General features: G+C 49.9%; 1 protein-coding gene across 3 annotated transcripts in view; it reads left to right on the forward strand.

Annotated features, from left to right (window-relative positions):
- Positions 1-23,193, forward strand: part of PFKP (phosphofructokinase, platelet) — an 882,344-nt gene that overhangs the window by 376,465 nt on the left and 482,686 nt on the right. For all 3 annotated transcript variants that reach the window (XM_069648018.1, XM_069648019.1, XM_069648020.1), the window contains exon 12: positions 3,344-3,413. In XM_069648018.1, the coding sequence (XP_069504119.1) occupies positions 3,344-3,413 (70 nt within the window). The remainder of the gene's footprint in view (positions 1-3,343; positions 3,414-23,193) is intronic.

Here is a 23,193-nt window from a genome sequence, read left to right on the forward strand (position 1 = left end):
ATTATCCCACACTAGTTTGTAACTTAGCGGTAAAGATTGGCAATTGTATTTTTTAGTATAGGCCCTTTTTATTTGACAAGACGCCACTAGGACTGCCTTATTATTATTTGATGGTCGTAGCTTGCTCCCATCGTAGATTTAGGTTTAGATTAGGTGTTTTTCTCACCCTTTTGTACAGTTTAATAAACACCCTTGAACTGTGATCACTTGTGTCTGTCTTTACTGTTGCCACCATGAGTTCCTTACAGCCCTAATTGTGAGACGAGGGAAATCTCCAGACATGCCCAAGCTCCCATGAGTACAGCCCACACCCCCAACCGCCATAAAGCTCATTTATTGTTCGAACAGTGGTGCAAAGATGTTTTCCTATCCGCTAGGAATGTGCCCTACAAGGCGGCGATCATAGACGTTATCTCCCACTGGCCAAAGCATGACACAGCCCATCCCCAGGCGACCACGAGTTATAGCCCATATAACTGACTAAACCTCAAGATCCCTAAATTCCATGGCACCAGGTATCCTTTGTCAACCAACCCCAAAATAACAAGTTCTGAAATATTCAAAGATGGCGGACAGTGCACGTCTTTCAGCGACAATCTTATGATTTGTATTGCGAGGTGCTGGTAGGGATAAATTATAGTTCAAAACGAGGGTGGAGACCTTGGAGCCGGATGGCATGGAAGGGAGTGAGTGAAATGTGTGTGTGAAGGTTAGAGTATCCCAGAACCTACTTTGTGTCGGTCTTTAGGCCCACTAGTTGTACAATATAATGATAACGTAGCATTGTGTTAGGAGTGTAGTTTATTTGATCTCTGACTTTTGTCTGTGAGAAGATGATGATCTCTGCGGCACACACCTGATGGGAGACGGACGGACTGGGCTGGAACCAATGACCTGGCATCCCTTATGGGGGCAGGCAGATCTTGTATTGGCGCACACCAACCAGCCGTATGGGTTTTCACTGTATGTATTGCATCACTGTGACGATGTGTCTCTTCTTAAGCCTCTGCTTTTACCCTCTTTTGGCAGAACGTTCTTAGTAGCAGAGTTCTTTGTTGTTGCTTTCATCTGTGTGTGCTATTAAAACCTGTTGTCCTTACAAGATTGACTTGGGCCTTTCTTCCCTAACGGGTTGTATTCTCTCTGGTGTGAGCGTTCAGACACTTACATTCAAGACCCATACAGGTCTGCCTCAGACCAGCCTTCTGTTCCACGGAGGTAACCTGCAATGCACTGTAGTCTGCGATATGCAGTGATTCATCTACCACATTTACCATGTGGTCTTCTAATTCCACTCTCCTTGATCAACTTTAAAAAAAATTGTGTGCATATCTATATATACATATATTTTAGTGCGGCAGTGGCCGCAATATAGTTAAGTTGAGCATCTAGTTTCATAGGAAACCAGAAAAATTAATTGCTAATAACTTTTGACATGTTTGACGGATTTGGCAGAAATTTTGCAAGCAAAATTCTACTTAGAGCAATCTCCCACCCCTCCTCACTCAATGCCCATGCAAAATTTGGGAAAGATCAGTTAAAAAATAAAGATGCAGTTACGGCCTAGTCCCCATTCATTTTGCCACAGAGGAAAAAGTCAAATGTTTGCTCAAGCACACATCCCATACCACTGGGTGGAATTGGACCAGGTACGAAACAACTTGGGCATGAAGCGTTCACTCTATTTCCCGCGGGTATGGTGTTATTGCATCCAGTCGTTTTTTTTCATATTTAACAAAGAAGAAGGTGCCCCCTTCTCCCAAAATTGTAAGGATGTCTACCATGGTGCTTTGCAGCAGAAAGGCTTGTCGCAATTTTCTTTTTGTTCGATACAAGAGATATTTGGGAATTTTCTTGCGTTATCTGTAAACGAAAAGTTGAAAAAATGACTTTTGGGGAGGAAAAAGGATGACATTTGATCAGTCTAGAGGTGGGGAGGAGCAAAGAGGCTACCATGTGATACTGGGAAGTTGGGGGTGGTTGGGGACCAAGTTCATAGCTCTAACGCTTTCGCATTTTTGGGGTTATTTTTCTTATTCAGGGTTATCCTTTTTGCATATTCGCAGTTATGGCAGCAAACCAAATTAGGAATTAAAAAATGTGTCACACGTATAAGAGCTGCAAATATTGACGAAATATTCGGGGTTAGTCCATTGCTAAAATTACCATGCTTATGGGAATAAAAGATTTTTTTAAAAGAAAGAGTTAAAAAAGTGCAATTTTAAAGCTTGGGTGAGGTGTGGGGTAACCTATTAGGGCAACATGTCAAGGGGTGCAATATGATCCTGGCCATTGAGCACATAGGCCGTGCTTACTGGCCAGGGCTGAAGACCCTGGCTAGTGGGCCCGAAAGACATGTGCAGTGGTGGGTCCAAAAGAAATATATTGGGGGAACCGGTACAGTGGACACGGCCGAAGGCTGTGCCCAAAGGCCATGGCTAGTGGCTCGGTACTGTTTTCAAATATATAGTGGGCATGGCCTTCAGGCGTACCCACTGGCCAGGGCCAGTGGCCCGGTAATGTTTTAAAGTATATGTGGGTACGGTCGAAAGACATGTACATGTGGCCACCTAGTGGGTCCAAAAGAAACATACTGAGGGTTCATGTACAGTGGACATGCCCAAGTAGTGTTTAAAAATGTTACAGTCGGCACGGTAAAAGGCTCTTGCTAGTGGGACGAAAGACATTTGTAGTGGCCACCTAGTGGGTCTAATCATTGGGGGAACATGTACAGTAAAACAACCATTGTATAACAAAACCCTTGAAATTCACTGAAAAATCATTAGTTAAGTTGCACAGATTTAAAGCAACAAAATCCTTGAAATTTAGCAGATGTGGGAACTCGTGACCAGTTTAACTCGGCGCGTTTTCCGTTACAAAGCCCATGTGCAGATACATATTATAAGAGAAGGGATTCACAATGACATACAAAATGGCATTATGGGGGACATAGCATTATGGGGGACATCAAAGAGAAGGCACCGAGTTAAGCTGGTCAAAACTTTTCTCATCCGCTGAATTTCAAGGATTCTGTTGCGATAAATCTGTGCAAATTAACTGCACGTTACCTAATGTTTTTTCAGTGAATATATATGTGTGTGTGTGTGAGGGGGGTGATGGGTGGGGTTGCAGAAGGGGGGAGGAGGAAGAGGGGATTGGGGGACCTCCTGTATAAAAGGAAAAGACGACCAAGAACAGTCAAAGTAGAACATCACGAGGTGGTTGATGGAATCACTTGTCCAGCAAGGGGTCTACACCCTACAGACACATCATTCATAACGTGGATTGACGTATCATTTGAATCACAAATACGATGCCAACCTTTCTATTTCTCTTTTTATAGGAGCTTTGAAAACAACCTTGATACATACAAACTACTGGCCAATAAAAAACCTGTCTCAGAACTTCCTAAGGTGAGTTGTGTATGTTGAATCACAATAGGAGATACTGCTTATTCCAATACAAATTATACTAGAGCATGCTTACTTGTCATACAGTATTTAATGTATTCTATGTGGTAATGCTAAGGCATGCAATTAATAACACCACAGTAGCAATCTGTGCTGTATTCATTGGATGCGTTTGCTCACTTTACATTGAGGGTTTCAATGTAAGAATGAAATGGTAACTACTGACGTATGTAATGATATTTATTTTTAGTGTCCTACCCTGAACGCTCCATCTGTCTGGTTCCCATTGGTTAACGTGAAAGGTTTATCCTTTAGTTTCTGCAAATCCTTCCTTACTGGTTGCTACGTGAGCATGCTTGTACAAATGAACCATGAGATTTTGACAATTCAAGCGAAGGGGAATTTCGGACCATGTATGGTAGTCAAGTAGGCCACAGTACTTTGCCAAACGTCTCTTCCCCACTGTCCAACAATTCCAATACCACTAACCTACACCCAGTGAAACACTTGCCTATTCCACAATTGTTCGGTTATGCATGCACCCCAACCATAGATGCATTCATAAGCCTGAACTTTAGCAGCAACACCAACCCTGCACCTGTCCAATAACAGTCACAGGTATGACACTCTGTATTATTTTGTTCAACAATATATTATTGGGCACACTTCTAGCCTGTGAGTAAGCATCACAGTGAATGAAGGGACACCGAAACCGTTAACTGTAGTGCATAACTTCAGTAGTTCCTCCCACGATGGAGAGGACAGTTTGTTCCTAACATTGAAAATAATCACCACCCGTTTTAAAGAGTAGAAAGTCACTAAGATGGGATATGTCTCACATGCTACAGGAGAGCATATGCATAAAGTGGAATTTGGGCCACACATTTATTTGTCTGGAGAAACTGTCTTACCTTTCTTTGTATTGCAACAGTGGAGGGAGCATACCACACAGGGATAATGACATCTGTATTAACAGTTTGAAGAGAACTGGGCTCCCCTCCCTCAGCAGCACAAAGGTCTATACACTTCATAGAATATCAGCCCCGTTGGATGTCAAAAAATATCCATGGTGGATCCTACAAAATAAGATCAACATCTCACAGATCATCATAAATGAAAATTCCAACACTGAATATAAACAAATTTCATAGAGATGTAAAACCTACAAAATAATCCATCAATGAAGTAGCTGATTTAAACCAAACTCTGTTACCAGCTCTGCCCTCTTCTCCCCCCTACAGGTATTTCAAAAAAACACCTGCACTACAGCTTTAAGGATGAAACATGCTTAGCGAATAGAGGAAGGATGCCAGGGTGTATGCTTAGTCATGATATGCTATAATATGATAAGTCATTTCTAACGCACCTGTACAAAAGTGTTTCTAGGCGGGACAAGACAAAGAAGGGTAGACCGAGCAAGGACAAAACAAACGATCTTACTAAGCCTTGTGTAATTCAGATCGTGCAAGTGCTAGGGGAAGGGAAGAGGAGAAGTGTGGGGGAGAGGGAAGCTAGTCATTACATTAGTACTCCACAAACACCATCATATACTGTTAAAATATTAATCTATAAAACCTCCAAAATAGCTTGGATAAACAAAACACTATTCATTCATCAAAAAACTCAGACGATATGATCACCTTTTACAGATATTGAGCGAAAAATTAGACACTGCAATAGTTATTTTGCTTGTGGGCAGCCTTCGCAAGGTGATTAACATGGACACCAATAAAAACAATTTCATCTAATTATCGGCTGAACTGAGCGAGAACACGTACAACTTTTCAAAGAAAATATGCTGCAGGGCCAAAAGCAATCCAGTGCAACTCATATGGCAACGCCATAATTCAAGGGGAAGACATTGACCCATAACCAAATGAAAAGTCTTCCAGCAGAATGCAAATTAGCTTGAACTCAGCTGGTCAGCTGCAGATGAGGTAGACAGGATAGCTCCTGATTGTTCTATGTCATTTCATCGATGGGTCAAATTACGATGTGTTTTTTGTTAGAGTATTTTTTACTGAAAAAAACTCATCAAAATTGATTTATTTATTTTTGGGGGGGTTCCTATTCCCGACCACCCCCACCCCATATATATATATACTTTTCTAACCTCCCCTAAAAATTTCAATGGGTTTTTTCGGTAAAATGTACTCAGAAAAAAACCCATCAAAATTTCACCCATCAATGAAAGAACGCTATACCCTCCTGATCAGAATTAGTCCACTCAGAAGGGTGCCAAGGTTTTGCAAGTCAGTTATTAGGACCACACTCAATTCCAAATAAACTAGTGCGTCAGAAAGGGACTCATGTCAGGATTTGATTTTCTTCACTTGAATTTTCTGAGCACGATGTTCCCACAAAGGTGGGCCCATTATTTGGTATCTCCAACTGTGTTTGCCATTCAGGCATTGAGTGCATGTTCAGTAGCATTGCCCTCTTATAGACTTCTAAAACAAACTGAACCAACTGCAGATTGTCAAAGGATTTAAGACAGTGAAGCAGCTGTTTTGTAAATTTGATCTAAATTAATACTCTAGCCTAGAAAATTCCAAGTCAAAATAGAAAAATGAAGACACCTTTCCCACTTGTTCTCCTCTAGCTGAGAGCATGACCTCTTTAATATGTAGGAATGTCCCATTACTTAAACCTTGCATTAAAGTGGGTTTACCTTCTGGGGCTACATATGAAAGAAATCAAAACCTTTAAAATAATTCAGAGGATAATTCCTGTGGTCTGTAGTTGACCATGTTAATGGTCAATATGAAGTCACATCTTTTAGGCTCTTAGCCCTATTGAAGTAGATGCTGAACAAAAGAGGTGCCACTACATGTTCCTCGATTCCCCCCCACCCGCCCCCGACCCACCTCCGGTGACTACATCAGAATGAAAACAATGATGCGCACAGGTGCCTACATACAAACCGTCAATAGCCTGAACAAATGCCTAATCCGTTATTAGCGATAACAAGCGATTCAGTAGCTGAGACGATGGTGTTTTCATAATGACTCCCACGCATATGCCACAGAGTAAAGTTGAAACATCATCTGCATGGGAGAGTTTGAAAGGATGTTTACCATCACTAATCTAAAACAGTCTGCAGCGAAATATCCCACGTCCATGCTAATGTACTTTTGCCATTCTCGCTTAATTGTAAGCATGCTACTGTCAGCAGGTGCACCTGGCATTTACTGTGGAATGTAAGAAATGTAGTTTATCTCACGTATACAACCGTCACCAGCACATATTGCTAGAATACAGCATAAAGATGCTCTGTCCTTTAAGTTTATATTTAAAACAGTATAAACTTTTTTCTCTACGCTGTCTTCTTATTCCCTTGGAAGATTTTGAAAATCGAACTTGAATGTGCCTGTTCTTTTTCCTATTGCATGAGTATATTTCTGAATTAATTCCTTTGTGTCAGTTTTGTGACCTTTTAGTTTTTGTCAGTTTGTTATTAAAAATCCTTTTGTGTCACAGAAATTGTAATGACTGAGATACCATAAATACTTTATGATAATTACACATATATTTTTGTAAGTATTGATAGAAGGTATGACAGCGCCCGTTACTTGATCACTCCCTCTCCTGTTTGCTAGATTTCCTCTGTCATCTGGGCAGTCCTCTTTTGAGCCCCTAGGTTCGCCGGAGCTGTCTCCTTCTTCTCTTCCAAACAGGTCCTGTACCAAACTGTTCCATGCCAAAACATTCGCTCTGCCGTCACTTTCTCCCCTTTGCAGCGCTGAGTCCACACTAATGTTTCAGCAATCACCCATTTTTGCCGGTCCGCCCACCATTTCTCTATCGATGGTCCCATGCTTGTGTTCCACGCCATTGCTATGCAGCGTTTCGCCATTATCATCATCAAGTCTTTCATTTTTGCCAAATATGTTCTCTGCTTACCCCCTCTCGGGAACAGGCCCAGCAGGTAAGACTGCGGCGACCATGCCTGCATTTGGACCCCCTCCTTTGACGCTTTCTCCTTGATAGAGTCCCAGAAGTGCGTTATCCACGGGCATGACCAGAACATGTGCAGCATATCCGCCTGCTCTTCCCCGCAGTTCGGGCAGCCCCGAGTCTGTCTGCCCCCCATGTTCGACATTCTTCTGGGCATTAAGTATGCCCTGTGTATTAGATAGAGCTGCATCTGTCTGAACCTTGCGTTCCTAGAGACTTTCTTTGCATATCGGAGGACCGGTCTCTATTTGTTGTTCGTAGGGGGAGCGCTTCCTCCCATTTGGCCAGCGTTTGTAATTCTCTCGTGTTGGTAGTGCCCAGCAGTTGTTCGTAAAGTCTGGATGCTGTGTGTCCATTCCATGCGTCCAGGGCCCCTCCTGCTTCATCCGCCTCCGGTAAGGTCTCCCATCTTTTACTGATCGTTCGGACTATGTTATTGTTCAGTATGAATCGGCCATTATGTATACCGTGCTCCTCCACCAAAGTTTGAAAGTTTCATCCAGTGACCATCTCTCCACAAGTCCCCTATCTGGGCTACTCCCTTATCTTCCCACTGTGTCCTATAGATTGTCAGGTTTGCAATGCAGGCATCGACCATTCCCGCCAGAGGAATGTGCCTGGAGCAGGGGTCGCTCACCCCTTGAATTTCCCACGCCCTTTTCCATATGGTCAGGCCCAGCTTGACCATGTTGGGAAGCGCTTTGGCCGAGGTTGTGTCTATCCACAGGAGTTCTCTCAGATAGTATTGCTGCCACCTGAGTGTTAGCCTTGTGTGTCTCTTTGGTGTCATGATATATGTCCACTCCCAGATATCTAAAGGTGAGTGGCGTCCACGTGACACCTAGGTCCGGTAACTGGATCAGGGTCGCTACTCTCAGATCCGCCAGAGGGAACAGCAAGGATTTGCCCCTATTGACCGTAATTCCTGACAGTCTGCTGAATGCCCCCAGGGCTTCAAGCAGGTCCGGCATATGTGTCTGTGGGTTTTGGACATAGATGTCATCGGCATAAATAGATATTTGGTGCACCTCCCCGTCTATCTCTATTCCTGTACTCGGCCATGAGGAAAGCCGCAAATGGTTCCATGGCTAGGATGTATAACATCAGGGAGAGTGGGCATCCCTGCTTCGTGCCCTGTGCAATGCCCTATTCCTCTGAGATGTGCCTACCCGTCTTCACCCTTGCCTTAGGATCCTTGTATAGGAGCCTGACTCACCGTAGGAACCCCTCACCTATCCCAAAATGGGCCAGCACTCTCAGGAGCCAGTCCCAGTTCACTGAGTCAAATGCCTTTACGGCGTCTACTGAAGCTACTATGCATTCCCCCCTTCTCTGATTCGTGATGTCTATTACGTGGTGGAGTCTGCGAAGGGTCCACGTTGTGTTCCTCCCCGGTACGTATCCCGTTTGATCAGAATGTACCAACGTCGGTATGACCCTTTTGAGTCTATTGGCCAAGGCCGCTGTCAGTATTTTAGAGTCTTGGTTTATCAGGGAGATTTTGTTCTGTAGGAGCCACACTCATGGGGCAGTTTCCCTGGCTTAAGTATGGGTACTATTATGGATTCCAATATCCTCCTGGGGAGCTATCCCTTCTCATATGCCTTCTCCAGTGTTTCCAAAAATATTGGGGCCAGGCAATCCGTATATTTCTTGTAAAATTCGCTGGGTAACCCATCAGGTCCCGGGGATTTGCCTGTCAAGAGGTCCGCTATAACAGCCGACAGTTCCACCACTGTGAGAGGTGCGTCTAACATTTGAGTATGCTCCGATGTTAGCTGGGGGAGATTAATCTCTGCCAGAGCATCGGCTATATCTCCCTCCTCTGCCTGCTAGACTCTGGAGTACAGCTTCTCATAGAATCTCGAGAAGACCTTGTTAATGCCTTCCTGGGTCCTGACCTCCTCCCCCTGCTCGTCTCTGATCACAGTTATTGGCTCCCGCTTACCCTATTGTTATTTAGCCAGGCTAGGAGTCTGCTGGGCTTGTCCCTTCCGCATGTAGGCTCTGTATATACCTCCCATAGTCCAGCTTCCCCAGCTCCTAGAGTGCCATACACTGCAGCCTTAGTGTGGTGAGATCCCCCTTTTCAACCCCCATCCTACCCGCTCATGCTTCCGCCTGTTCCACCTCCCTTTCTTTCCCGTCCAGTTCGGCCTGAATGCTTCCCCTAAGTCCTCCGGTCTTCCCTATGGCCGCACCCCTTACCACCACCTTGAGGGCCTCCCAGATCGTTCCAGTGCTATCCACACTTCCCATATTGTGGTCAAAATAGTGATCTATTGTTCCCTGCATATGCTCTTGGTAGTCCCCGTCTGTCAATGCCTCTGCTCTCCTTCGCCATGTGGGTATGGGGGCTCTCCCATGTGTGTGTGCCCATGTCGCCACAAGCGGGGCATGATCAGATAGTGTTTGTGCGTGATTGTGTGCTCTGGTGAATTCCCCCAGTGTCTCTTTGCCTGTGAACATATAGTCTATCTGTGTAAGTATCCCGTGTGGGGCGCTATAGTGTGTGTACCCCCTTGTGCCTACGTGTACCTTCCTCCAGATGTCTTCCAGCTCGAATTGGTCCAGTATCCTCTGTAGTGCTCTGGCCGGCGGCACTGGCTTCTTGTGCTTCGTATCTGATCAATCCAGTCGAGGGTCCAACGTGCAGTTGAAGTCACCTGCCCAGATGGCTGATGCTTCTCGATATGGGGCCAGCCGGGATGTGAGTGTGTGTTGCATCGTGGTTAGGGGCGTATGTTTTCACTAGGCACACCTCTCGGTTCTCCAGCATTCCGTGAATGATCAGCACTCTGCCTTCTGCATCCCTTCCTTGGTTTATGAGCTGGAACGGGGTCTCAGGAGCAGTCCACGTCAACACTCCTCAGGCGTAATTAGAGTACGTTGAACTATACAACTGGGCTCCCCATTTCTTGGCTATCTTAATCTGTTTTTCGGCCGTCAGGTGTGTCCGCTGCAGCATTGGGATGTGGACCCTCGTCTTATTCAGCCAGGCGTAAACTCTCAGCCTCTTAACATAGGCATTTAATCCCCTGACGTTCCTCGCAACTACATTCAATGCTTCCTGGCCCATATATATATATTGAGTCCAGTGGCCCACTCATTCCCATAGGCCCATGTGTTGGTGTTCGTCTGACGTGTAGTGCCTTTGGGCTCGCCCTTCCTTTGTCCAGTTTGTGGGGGTGGTGTTGGTCCCTCTGGGCTCTTTCGGTGACCGTCTGTTCCTGTTTTGGGCATACTTTCGTCCCTGGTGTGCTTCGCTGGATCTCTATGTTCGGACGTAGCTTTGAACACTCCTCCTTTTTGCCCTCGCCGTGTCCTTGTCGCTCAATGTTTCTTCCTCCACTCCTGCCTTCACCCAACAAACCTAACCACACAACTACTATAACTAGAAACAAAAGCCCAGCCTGCTCGGGCTCAGCGGCTTTCCAGATGCTACCCTCCATTTCGTGGGTGCACTCGTTCCGGCATGGTGCCTTGAAACTGGCATCACAAGTCCTATCGTACCACAGGGTTCCATCTGTGGGTCTTTGCTGCCTGCTCTCAGTAACATCCTGCTCCCGCCTTTCTTACTGCTGGCTCAGGTCTCTGTACTTAAACTCGTCTGTGTATTCCACTTCTTCATGTTTCGTCGGGGCACTCCCCAAGAGCTCATGTTCCATTAATTGTGGGGTTTTCTTTAGCTTTCGCTGGCTTGCGCAATGTTGTGTAGTCTCTTGTCAGTCTAACTGCCGGTCCATGCCTACTGTAGGTGTCTTGTTCCCCCACTACTCCCTCCATGCTTCACAGAGGTTCCTGTCTGTTCCTCTCGTTTCCCCCTCCCGGTTGTGGGATCCCCTGCTGGTCCATCCACTCTTGGGCCTCAGCTGTTGTCTCAAAGATGTGCGACCTATTGTTGTGCAGCACCTTTAGTTTGGCAGGCTATAGTAACATGAATCTCTTATCCGCAGCTCGAAGGTGTTCCTTGGTCAGCCAAAACTATGCTTGTTGCTTTTGCACTAGTGCCGTGTAGTCTGGGTAAATGGTTATCCTTGCACCATTCTCGTTATCACCCCACCATCCCTTGAGAATGTCAAGATCTTCTCCTGGTCTTTGAAGTTCATAATCTTTGCGATTACTGGCCTCAGGCGTGCTCCCGGTCAGGGTCTCCTGGTCGGAGTCCTGTGTGCCCTCTCCACAACGAAACCTTGAGACAGGTTCCCTGCCCCCACTTCCTGGAGCAGCAAGCTTTCTATGTAGTTCGTGGGGTCTCTGCCTTCCTCCCCCTCTGGCAGCCCAACTATGCGCACATTGTTGCGGCAGGCTCTCCCCTCTGCATCCTCTGCTCTGCGTTCCAGTGTGCGAACGCGTTCCAGTACTTCTGCCATTTGAGATTGGGTGGTCACCCTGTTCGCCTTGTTGCTCTGCACCTGCTGTTCCACCATTGTCACTCTTTCCGCTAAGTTCCTTGTGTCCTGCTTGAGGAGCCCCACATCTGTGATCACTGCATCCAGCATGCCTTCTGTCAATGCTTTAAAGGCCTCTATGGCTTCCAAAATGCTGCCTTCCACCTGTCTGATCTCCCCCTGCGTGGGGTTGGATGCGGTTGGTCATGCTGGTCTCAGGTGTCTCGGGCTGCATCTCCTCGTTCTTCCAAACGAACGACTCCATGATGGTTTGCTGCCCTTTACTTCACTTCTGCTTGTACGGCATTTTTGCACTTGTGGCCTTTGTGCATCTGCGTCAGGGCCCCAGCTTCTCCGGTGTTTATTGGGGATGAACTGTCTCTTAACTGCTTCCCTTGTTTGGCTGTCCACTCTCTTCCAAGTGGATTATTTCTGGCCCAGTGCCATCTGCTGTGCGACCCTACAGCTTCCACTTCAGGTGGCTGCCCTCTGCTGATCCTGCGTTTGTGGCGTCTGGGCCTCCCCAGCAGTATTCGCCTTGTGGCTTGTTGATGGGTTGTAGCCTCCCACATATGACTGGCATAGGCTCAATTCAGCCCTTTCACCCGCTGTACCTAGGTGTGGGTTTCAATGCGACCCCCTTCAGGCCAATGTCGATGTTCTTGGAGAGGGTGTCCGCATCCACGCATCTCCTGTGTCTGAGAGGGCCGTTCTCAGCCCCTCACCTGCAGCATCATCAAGTACTCTGGCACTGGAGCCCCTTTGCGCCCTACGTGACTTCCTTCTTGTGGTCGCTGTCAGGGGTGTGCAGGCCCGCTGTGAGCCCCCTTTCCTGTGCGCAGCTGTCACTGCTGGTGACGGCACTTAGGGCTCCCAGGCCTTACTGTGTTTTGACGTTGGTGCCACTGACCTTTTCTGGTTGTTCTATCCAGCCTCTGGGGTTTTCGATGTGCACGATAGCCTGCCACCTGCAATCGAGTAGGCCGTGTCCTCCCACGTGTCCAATGACTTTGCTTGTGGTCCCTTTGTATGTTGTCCCTCGGGAAGCTACGCTGTGCGGGTGTGCCCAGTGATGCGAGGTAGGCCCCCGGATCCCACTGCTTGTCTCTCAGCCCCAGCCGGCCTCTCCCTCCAGCTGGGTGGGAGGACTAGGCTGCAGTTCGACCCGTCCCGTATTCTGGGCGTTGTGCTTTTGATGCCCAGCCCACCGTCTTCCTGCTAGCAGACAAAGGATTGTGGGCTAATGCACTGTGTCCTCCCATATAGTATGTATTTTGCCTCTCAACGCTGATCCCCCTTCAAGGACCTATGTTATTGTGTCCTGTGGAGCTTGGCTCCTCTCATGTTCGGGATGCCTCCCCTCTCCCCAGTTGTCTCTGCCAGCCCTTATACCCCAGGGGTGCGTTAGGTCTCTTGGGTTCAGGCCCCCTTCCGTATGGCTGGTTAATGCTTGATTGTGAGCCGGTGGACCGCAGACGCCCACGTTATGTGGCTTGACTTGCCGTGCTATGCTGGTCCTGCCTGCAGAGCTTGCTTGTGGCCCTTTGGCGTGTGTTGCCTCTCTGGAGGTTGCACTGTGCCAGTATATCCAACTGTGGGAGATGGGCTCCGGTGCCACGGCGCATCCGCTGCCCAGGCTGCTTTTTTCTTCTCGGCTGTCTTTGCGATTTGGGGACTGCTGTGCTGTAGCCAAGTTATGCACTCTCGTATCGTTTTTAAGCAGGTACTCCTGTCGTTCCGCAGTTTAACATGCCAGTGCAAAGTCTGTAATGGTTCTGGGCGTGCTTAGACTATGGCCTTATGCTGCTTAGGTCTCCACCGACCCATTCCTCTGTCACTGCTAGCTTCCTGTGCCTTCCCCGAGGTGGGCTTGTAAACCTTCTAGGTGGATGTGTTGCGCCCTCCCACGAATCAAGTATTATTTATTCATGAACTTTCCTCTCACCATCCCTCGGGAAGTGGCTCGGTGCCATGAGGCCCTCTGGTATGCAGATACGCCTTCTGCCTTGATCTGGCCCCTTCCACTGTTTGCACCCTCGCTGTCCCGGGCCTGCCGGCTGGGCAGCCCGTCTGACTAATGGCAGACCTTCCGGTATGGGTCTGCCGGTTCCACTTACTTCATATCGGGCTTATTTGGTTCTTAGTGATCGTTTCGAATGGCAAAGTTTCGAATGGCAAAGTTTCGAAACAATGCATCGAAAAAAATCATTTTTTTAAATTATTTTTTTAATGGGGCGCTCCCCCGAACCTCCGTTTTTTTTTACCCCTTAACACCCATTTTAGTAAAAAAAAAACTTTACCTACATAAAAATGAAAAATGCATTTTTTCGATGCATTTTTTTCGAAACTTGCCTGGATACCCTTCATTTCGGGCTGTCCGGTGCTCCCAATGGTCCTATAGCCCTCCCCGTGCGTTGGTGGCCGCTGATGGCAGGCCCGCCGTATTATAGTTATTTAATTGCTCTTATTTGGATGCTTCCTTGTTCACAGGGGTCCGATGCAGGCCGTTCGGGGCTCGCCCGGTACCAGATTCGCTCTTGTGAGGCTATGAACCTCGTCTCCTCCGCATTTATGTCCACTATTCGGTGGGGGTTCCCATTCCCGCGGCTGCCTCCAGCAATGCTATGCGCCAGTGGGACGCGCGGGACGCACCGCCCGTCGCTCTCCGCAGCTGTTTGTTCTGGCTGCTCTCGTACCTGGGTGTCCACTCTGGAATAGCCAGGGGTGGTTCGCCCGACATCCCGGCACGGCTGTTCTTTGCTTTTCCTGGTGGGCTGGCCACCCAGAGCCGCAAGTACTTCCCCCGCAGGCGTCTCTCACACTATCTCACCAGATGCAGCGCAGGTCCGGGTTCCTCGTGCTGGAGCTCCTAGCACCTCGTTGTTCTCCCTGTGTACTGCCTCTTGCCCTCGGCATCCCCCGCAGCAGCAGTTGGTTCTCCTGCATGGTATCTGCGCTGCCTGCCTTTCTTCACTCCTGTCCGCTCCACGTGGTGGCCGGGTCACTTGTTGCAACCCCAATATGTTGTGGGGCTCCTCGATCGCCACCTGCGCGGAACGCCTGATGGTTGCGTCCCTCTTGGGTGCTGGGATGCAGCCCCCGCACGCACCTCTGCTCGCTTCCCTCCACTCTTATAGTCCCTGTGGAGCTCCTCCACCGGCTCGTGCCCGCCATTTTATGGATCGCCTCAGTGATCGCCTCGCTGCTCGTCCTGATTGCTCCCTGGTCCGATTCTCATCAGGGTTTCTGTTGGCTGTCCCTCGGACCTTCTGCCTCTTTTCTTGTGTTTCTGCCACGGTTTCTACCAGCTATCATGATCAATCGGAGGATCTTGCGGGAGCTCCCCAAAGGCACTCTTCAAAGCATGGCCGCCAAGCCACGCCCCCAGACCACTTATACTTATTAGTTTTGGCTCTTAGGTGGTCTATCTTTAAGCCCAAATAATTGCATTGAAGTACAGCAGGAGGGAGATGGCATGCGAGGAGGGTCATGCAGCTTGTAAGTGTTGTTTGGGTATTTACCCACCAATTGACTGGCCATGCCAATTCCTGTGGCCATTACCGCCATGTACCTGCCCCTCCCCACCCAAAACACATCCTTCTGGATGCTTTCAGCTATCTTTATCAAGCACTAACATCAAATTTGGCCTGGCAGTAGTATTTCAAAACTGCAGAGATTTAATGGCTTAATTTGAGCTTCAAATTGCCCTACTGGTGTAATAATAATGTCTTAACCAAATGTGACTTAAGCCTCTTGATATATATTTGTTCCTTGCATTGATATCCTGTTAAGAACAAGCATTGATAAAGCCAACTGTTTTATTTGGCTTTCTCAGACTACTCACCCCTGTCGTAGGACAGTATGAGAGCTTTAAAGTAACGTGATTTAATTTGGCTATTATGTAAGGCATAGTTCCCACCTAAAAATGTGCTGAGACAGATATGTCTTCTGGGTGCAAGAACATAATCTGATTTTTGATTCTTTATTAGTAGCTTTAAACCAGGTCTGCCCATCTCACACCATCATTACATTTTATTGGGTGAATGTATAATTATCATGTAACCATTTATCAAGTGGCCATTACTTTATTTCTCAATAAATAAGCTGTATCCAACGAAATATCAAAATAGCTTAGCCACGCATTACCTTGGTTGCATACAAATCTTTTTTATTAGTTAAAACCTTTTCTGGATGACGGGTAATAAAAGCCACGATATTGATTTTGGAAAGAGAATTATTAATTTGTAACTAGTGTTTGTTACTGTGCTCACTGGGGATTGTGCACAGTGGCAGCTTCCAAAAGGTAAATAGTTCCACATCCTTGATTATTAGTTTACTGAAAATGTATTTTCTGCATGTTGTGCACACCAGTGTTTCTAAGTCTACTCATACCTTTCTTTCGCTATGATTGCCTTTTGAGTGCCCACATGTCATATCCTTGCTTTTCCTATAACTTTTTCCAAACTATGTACAGCAACTCATTTTCTTCTCTGTTTGCCCTGTTTTAGAATCTGGGATAAGGGGCTGTAGGGAAGAGTCGCAGGGGGCTAATCACAATATACCACCCTAACAATTGGTTTGTAGACAGAGGTAAATCAAAATGTTTTCTTGAAGAACGTTTGAGCACACTGTTAACATTGCAGTCCAACGTCAAATGTTTAACTCTGCACATTGGCATAGAGGCAGGAATCACAGAGCTCTCGAGATTCCCATTACTATGGGTGAGAAGGCCATTTAGTTTTTGTATTTATACAACAAAAGGTGTTTCAAGGCGCCACAAGATAAAAAGATAAAAATAATCGTCCTATTCTCCAGCATGGGGTCTGGCATGGATTCACATGCTCATGAATATTCCCCGTCGTCAGGCTGGGAATCCTCGGTAAAGAAAAAAACCAGTATCAGTTTAGTTTCTGATCTGTCTTTCGTAGTAATAACCAATCACTGGTCTCTGCGTCATACTGACCACAGCCAATGACTGCCCTCTACCTAAGCACCGCCTCTGGCAGCCATCTTCAGATTTTTACTGCACGTTCATGTGTTGGGATCCTCGTGCTATTGTTCTCGAGCGTTAGTGCTATTTTTTCACGTTTTTTTCTCAAAAACTTCGTTTTTTCGGTCAAAAGAGCCTCAAGCTCCACCGACTCTCCATCCGATCAACGGGGACCCGTGTCGGATTCGTCTGCGCCCCTCAAGGGTGAAGATTTCGTCGAGCTACGCTTTTGGAGGACTCCAGAAGCTTCTCAGGCCCGGACATGGCCCAGGAGAAGGGAAGCTCGACGCCCGGAAAGCTGTTCAGGATCTGCCCTGGATGCCAGCTGCAGAACGTCTTTAAGGAGGACGAACACTCCTTTTGTCTCTACTGCTTACATGAGGACAAGACGCACGTGGAGAAGGACTGTGCGTTTTGCGGCAATATGTCGGAGCGGACCATCAAGGACCGCCATCAACGTCTCGCCAACTGGCTGGAAGGGAAGAGCCCGTCAGGCGAGAAGAAGAGGAAGAAATCCGAGCGGTCTTCTAAGACCTTTGAGGACGCCCCGGCGACGGGGGTCCAACACAAGGCCAAGCACCGCGAGTCCGCTGGCACCGGGAGCGCCGAACGGTCGGGCTCTACGGGCGCCAGGCAGGGCGCACCCTCCCCGGCACCTTCAGCCACGAGCCAACGCTCTGGGTCGGGTAAGAGGAAGGGCGAGCACCCGGCAAAGCTCCTGGAGAGGCCCCGGTCGAGCTCGAAGGCCCCATCGGAGGGGGAGCGAGGCAGTGTCCCCCCCCTCAAGGATAAGGCGGTGAGCGCACCTAAGGTGGTGAAGGCCTTAATCCATCTGGCCAAGCCCTCTATCGATACTGCCGCGGCGGCCCTGGCTCAGCCTGTGGAGGCTACAACAGTGGTGGCGACCTCGGGGCGCAGAGTGTCCCTGCCACCTCGGAGGGAGTCCTCTTTTGTGCCCATCGATAGGACCCCCGTGAAATCCCCGGCGGGGAAGAAAAAGGGGGGGCAGGGCGTCGTCGTAGATTCGGCCTCAACCTCGGAGGAAGAGCTGATTGAGGTCTTAAGCCACGGCCTTGGCGTGGAAGAAGACCGGCCCGTCGGGATGGATCCCGACGCAGGTGACGACGACATCGTCGAGGGTGCCGACGGGGCCCCTGATCGCCCGTCGGATTCCCCTCTACCAGCGCCGCAAGACAACTCGGCGGCCATTTTGTTGGCTATACAGTCCTTATGTTCAGAGATAAGGACGAGACTACCGTTGCCGACGGAGGAACCTCTCCCGTCGGGGGATCCTGAACCGGGACCTTCTGGTGTTCCCCCGCCCAAGAAAAGAAGGATTCACCCTCCACCTCCTTTTCAGCCGTCGCGCCCCGTCCAGCCCTCCTCCCCGTCCACCCGAGGGGATGATACGGGGACTGACACGGCAGCGACGGGTACGGACGACGAGGTATACGACGAGGATCTACCGTCGTCACCTCCCACCAGGGCTTCTCCGCCCGACGAGATTGGATCGTTCCACTCCATGATCGCCAGGGCATCCGAGCTTTTCCAACTCTGCCCTGAGGAGAAGAAAAAGGAAGGATTCCTTTATCAACGGCGCGAGGCCAAGAGGAAGACGGTCCTCGCGGTGCCTCTACTGGACGACATTTGGGATGAGGGCCTCGCCCTCCTCAAGAACCCTTCCACGACGCCAGCTAGAAGAGACCGGTACGAGAAGAAGTACCGGGTCCCGGACGCGGCCCCCCTGTGCCTCCGGGCACAGCCTACCCCGGACTCCGTCGTCTCCACGGCGGCCAGGAAGAAAGCGGGGGGGGGTGCGGCCTCCACATCGACTTCCCCACCGGACGGCGAGGGAAAGAAATTGGACGCTATGGGACGCAGGGTCATCGCGTCTGCAGCGACGACGATTAAAGCGGCCAACGCCTTGGCTATCGTGGCCCGCTACGACAGGGAGCTATGGTACAAACTGGCTCCCCTGCTGGACTTCCTACCGGACGACAAGAGGGCGGATGCCCTGGAGATCCTACAGGAAGGTGAGGTGGCGTCGGACCACGCCATCACTATTGCGACGGACATCGCCGACACTGGGTTTCGCCAGTTGGGCAACGGCGTGTGCCTTAGGCGGCGTGGATGGCTCAAGGCTACGGACTTCCGTCAAGACGTACAGACCAGAGTCCTGGACATGCCGTTCGATGGGAACAACCTGTTTGGGAAAACAGTGGACGATTCCCTTCAGGCCATTAAAGCGGACACTGAGACGGCCCGGGCCCTTGGGGTTCTGCAGCAACGACGGACGCCCTTTCGGAGCAGCGGAGGCAAGGGCGCCTCCAAAGGACCTCCAGAGGATGAGGCAAGTCTGGCGGACCCCGCCGTCGTCGCCAAGGAGGTCAAGGCGGCAAAGCCTCGTCGAAACAGGATTGAACCGGCCGTGGGGTCGGGCCCCCACCGAAGCACCCCGGTGGGAGGCCGGCTGGCGAGCTTCGTCAGCGTGTGGGAGTCCATCTCCACCGACCGTTGGGTGCTGGACGCCTTAGCCCGGGGCCATGCGCTCGAGTTTCAAAGAAGGTGCCCGCGCGTCCCCCCCGTGGCCAGGAAAGAGCTTCACGTCCCTCAGCTTCTCCTGGAGGTAAAGGCGATGCTCAGGAAGGGCGCCATCGAACTCGTCCCAAAGAGGCTTCGGGGCTCCGGAGTTTACTCGAGATACTTCCTCGTGAAGAAGAAGACGGGAGGATGGCACCCCATCCTAGACCTGCGACGTCTGAACAAGTTCATCAAGGCGCAGAAGTTCCGGATGGTCACCCTCCAGCACGTCCTGGGTCAGCTGGAGGAAGGAGACTTCCTGTCGTCGTTGGATTTGGAGGATGCCTACTTCCATATTCCCATCCTAAAGGGGCACTGAAAATTCCTCAGGTTTGTGGTCCAAGGGCGTCACTACCAGTTCAAAGCCCTCCCCTTCGGACTACGGTCGGCACCCAGGGTATTCACCAAGTGCCTTGTACCGGTGGCGGCGCAGCTGCGCCGCGAGGGGATCCACGTCTACCCCTACATGGACGACTGGCTCATCCGAGCCAAGACGAGGGAGCTCGCCGTGGAGCACACGGCAAGGACCGTCCAACTTCTCACGGACCTGGGATTCTCTGTGAACTACGCCAAGTCCCACCTGGTACCCGCGCAAAACGCACTGTTTCTGGGAGCGAAGCTCGACACAGTGTCCCTTCTGGCCTCCCCGTCGGAGGAAAGGACCAGGTCCATCCTGGGCAAGGTACAGCGGATGTTGGTTTCCGACGCGGCCAAGGTGAGGTCCATCAAGTCCCTCCTCGGAATGATGTCTTCTTGCATCTACCTCATTCCCATGTGCAGGCTCCGGATGTGCCCGTTGCAGGAGTTCCTGGACGCGCGCTGGATAAAAACGACGGGCGGCTTCGAGGAGAGGATCACACTCGACGAGAGTTTCCGCCGAGCGGTCCGGTGGTGGGGCAACCGCGCGCATCTGACGGCGGGCATGGACTTCCAGACCCCAGACCACCAGGAGACAGTGACCACGGATGCCTCCCTGGAAGGGTGGGGAGCGCACACCGAAAATCTGCACGCGAGAGGCCTTTGGCTCCCGACGGAGAAGTCCCTCCATATCAACGTCCTGGAGCTCCGTGCAGTGTTCTGGGCCCTCAGGTCCTTCCTTCCGTCCCTCAAGGGCAAGGTGGTGAGGATCTTCACCGACAACACCACCACCATGTTTTACATCAGGAAACAGGGCGGAACCAGGTCCCCAGCACTGTCCAAGGAGGCGCAGGACCTGTGGCATTGGGCCGTCGCCCAAAGGATGTTTCTGGTGCCGTTTCATCTGGCAGGGATAAAAAACACCATCGCCGACTCACTCAGCAGGGAGCTGCGCTCGTGCCACGAGTGGGAACTACGGCAGGATCTAGTGGATCGCCTCTTCCGACGGTGGGGCACACCCCAGATCGACCTGTTCGCGACGGCGACGAACTCCAAGTGCCGGAGGTTCGCCAGCAGGTTTCCCCAGGCGAGGAGCATGGGCGATGCTTTCTCGTTCCCCTGGGAGGGCCTGTTCCTCTACGCGTTCCCTCCTTTGCCACTGCTAATCCGGCTCGTCAACCAGCTCAAGAGGTCAGGGTGCAGGATGATCCTCGTCGCACCTGCGTGGCCGAGGCAGATATGGTTCCCGGACCTTCTGGACTTGTCAGCGTCCCCGCCAATCAAGCTGCCCGTGGACGCGGATCTACTCTCCAGGGAAGGAGGCGCCATCCTCCACCACGACCCGAAATCGCTGAACTTGCAGGCCTGGCTCCTGCAGCGCTAGAGTTTGGAGGATACGACATACCGGCCGACTGCAGAGAGGTTCTTGCAAAGGCCAGGGCGTCCTCGACTCTTAAATGCTACGGACACAAATGGAAGAGGTTCTCTGTCTGGTGCCACGCACAGCAGATTAACCCTCTACGGATTACGGCTCCCCAGGTACTGCCGTACCTGCTGACGCTGGCCAAAGCTGGACTGGCACACGCGTCCATCAAGATTCATCTTGCTGCGATCTCCCGATACACCAGAACCACGGGCCGGACGTCCTTGTGGTCTCATCGTCTGGTGAAAGAGTTCATGAAGGGACTGTTCAGATCGTTCCCGCCGGTGAAGGCTCCGGCCCCGGCGTGGGAGCTCAACGTGGTGCTGACCAAGCTCATGGGACCTCCGTTCGAGCCTCTGCACTCGGCCCCGTTGAAGTTTCTGTCGTGGAAAACAGCGTTTCTTGTGGCCATCACCTCCGCACGACGGGTGGGAGAGATCCAGGCCCTTTCCTGCAAGGCCCCGTACTTGACTTTTCACGACACGAGGGTAGTGCTCAGGACGCACCCCTCCTTCATGCCCAAGGTACCGCCGGACTTCCATCTCAACGAACCCTTGGTGTTGCCTGTGTTCTTCCCGTCCATCTCGCTGGATGTGGCTAGAGCGCTGAAGTTCTACGTGGACCGCACGAAGTGTTTTCGGAAGACGTCACAACTCTTTGTGAACTTTGGACCTGTCAATCAGGGGAAGGCTCTCTCGAAGGCTTCCATTTCCAGATGGCTCTCCGGCTGTATCATGTACTGTCATCGGTTGGCAAACCGACCGCTGCCTGGCCGTCCGAGAGCCCATTCCACCAGAGCGATCGCAGCTACCACGGCGTTCCTTTCTGGTGTGCCCCTGCTGGACATATGCAGGGCTGCTACTTGGAGGTCGACGCACACCTTCACGAAATTCTACTGCGTCGATCGGGATTCCAGGGAGGAGTCCAGGGTCGGCCAAGCAGTGCTGCGCAACCTGTTCGCCTGAGGTGAGCCTGGTGAGGAGGTAAGATGCTTAGTGTTGAGTTTGATGTACTGCTTAATGTTGAGCCTTTGCCACCTCCCGTGGTTGTGCATGTGTGTACTGCTATGTATTCTTTATTCATGAGCATGTGAATCCATGCCAGACCCCATGCTGGAGAAGGAACAAGTTACTTACCTGTAACTGTTGTTCTCCAGCATGGGTCTGGCATGGATTCACATGCGAACCCTCCCGCCTACCCCTCTGCGGCTCTTCACTTGGTCATACTGCCCTTCACGTGCTTCCAAATCTGAAGATGGCTGCCAGAGGCGGTGCCTAGGTAGAGGGCAGTCATTGGCTGTGGTCAGTATGACGCAGAGACCAGTGATTGGTTATTACTACGAAAGACAGATCAGAAACGAAACTGATACTGGTTTTTTTCTTTACCGAGGATTCCCAGCCTGACGACGGGGAATATTCATGAGCATGTGAATCCATGCCAGACCCATGCTGGAGAACAACAGTTACAGGTAAGTAAATTGTTCCTTAGGTCTTGTGACATTCAGATCACTGGTGTAACGGGGGCCCCTGCACCCCCTACGGTGCGGGAGTCCCCGCCACGAGAAGTCCAGGGAGGGGGGGCCCCCTTGAACTAAAAAAACATATATAAATAAATGTCTTAGGACCGCTTGTCCCACTTGAGTATCTGACTCGAAAATGGGCGTCGACACAGGGCGTGCCAGTAATACTATCCCTAGTGTGCCGTCCACTGTAGATAAGATTTGGTAGTGGAAGTATTTTACTCCCTATTTTTTAAAGTTGGGAGTAACATTATTTTTTAGGAAGTAAAAATGTAAGTCCAGTTACCAATGAGAGTATTTTATAAGCGAGTAAAAATAGGTTTTCACTGAAAAGCGGAAATGTTTGTGTCATATTTAATTCTTTGCACCTAGTTATTCAGGAAAATTATAAGATACATGTTTACTTCTTCCAATCAGGCAGTTTAAATAGTAGTTTCTTCCTCTGGTACTACATGTACTACTAGTCTAAACATATCCATGAAGCTGTGAGGGTGAAAGCAGGGACACGAGATTCTACATGTCTTTTTTTCTATTTTTTGCTGGGGGTATTTTTAGCCCCTATTTTT

The sequence above is a fragment of the Ambystoma mexicanum genome, chromosome 2q (genome assembly GCF_040938575.1).
Source record: "Ambystoma mexicanum isolate Mex_15411 chromosome 2q, UKY_AmexF1_1, whole genome shotgun sequence".
Lineage (NCBI taxonomy): Eukaryota > Metazoa > Chordata > Amphibia > Caudata > Ambystomatidae > Ambystoma > Ambystoma mexicanum.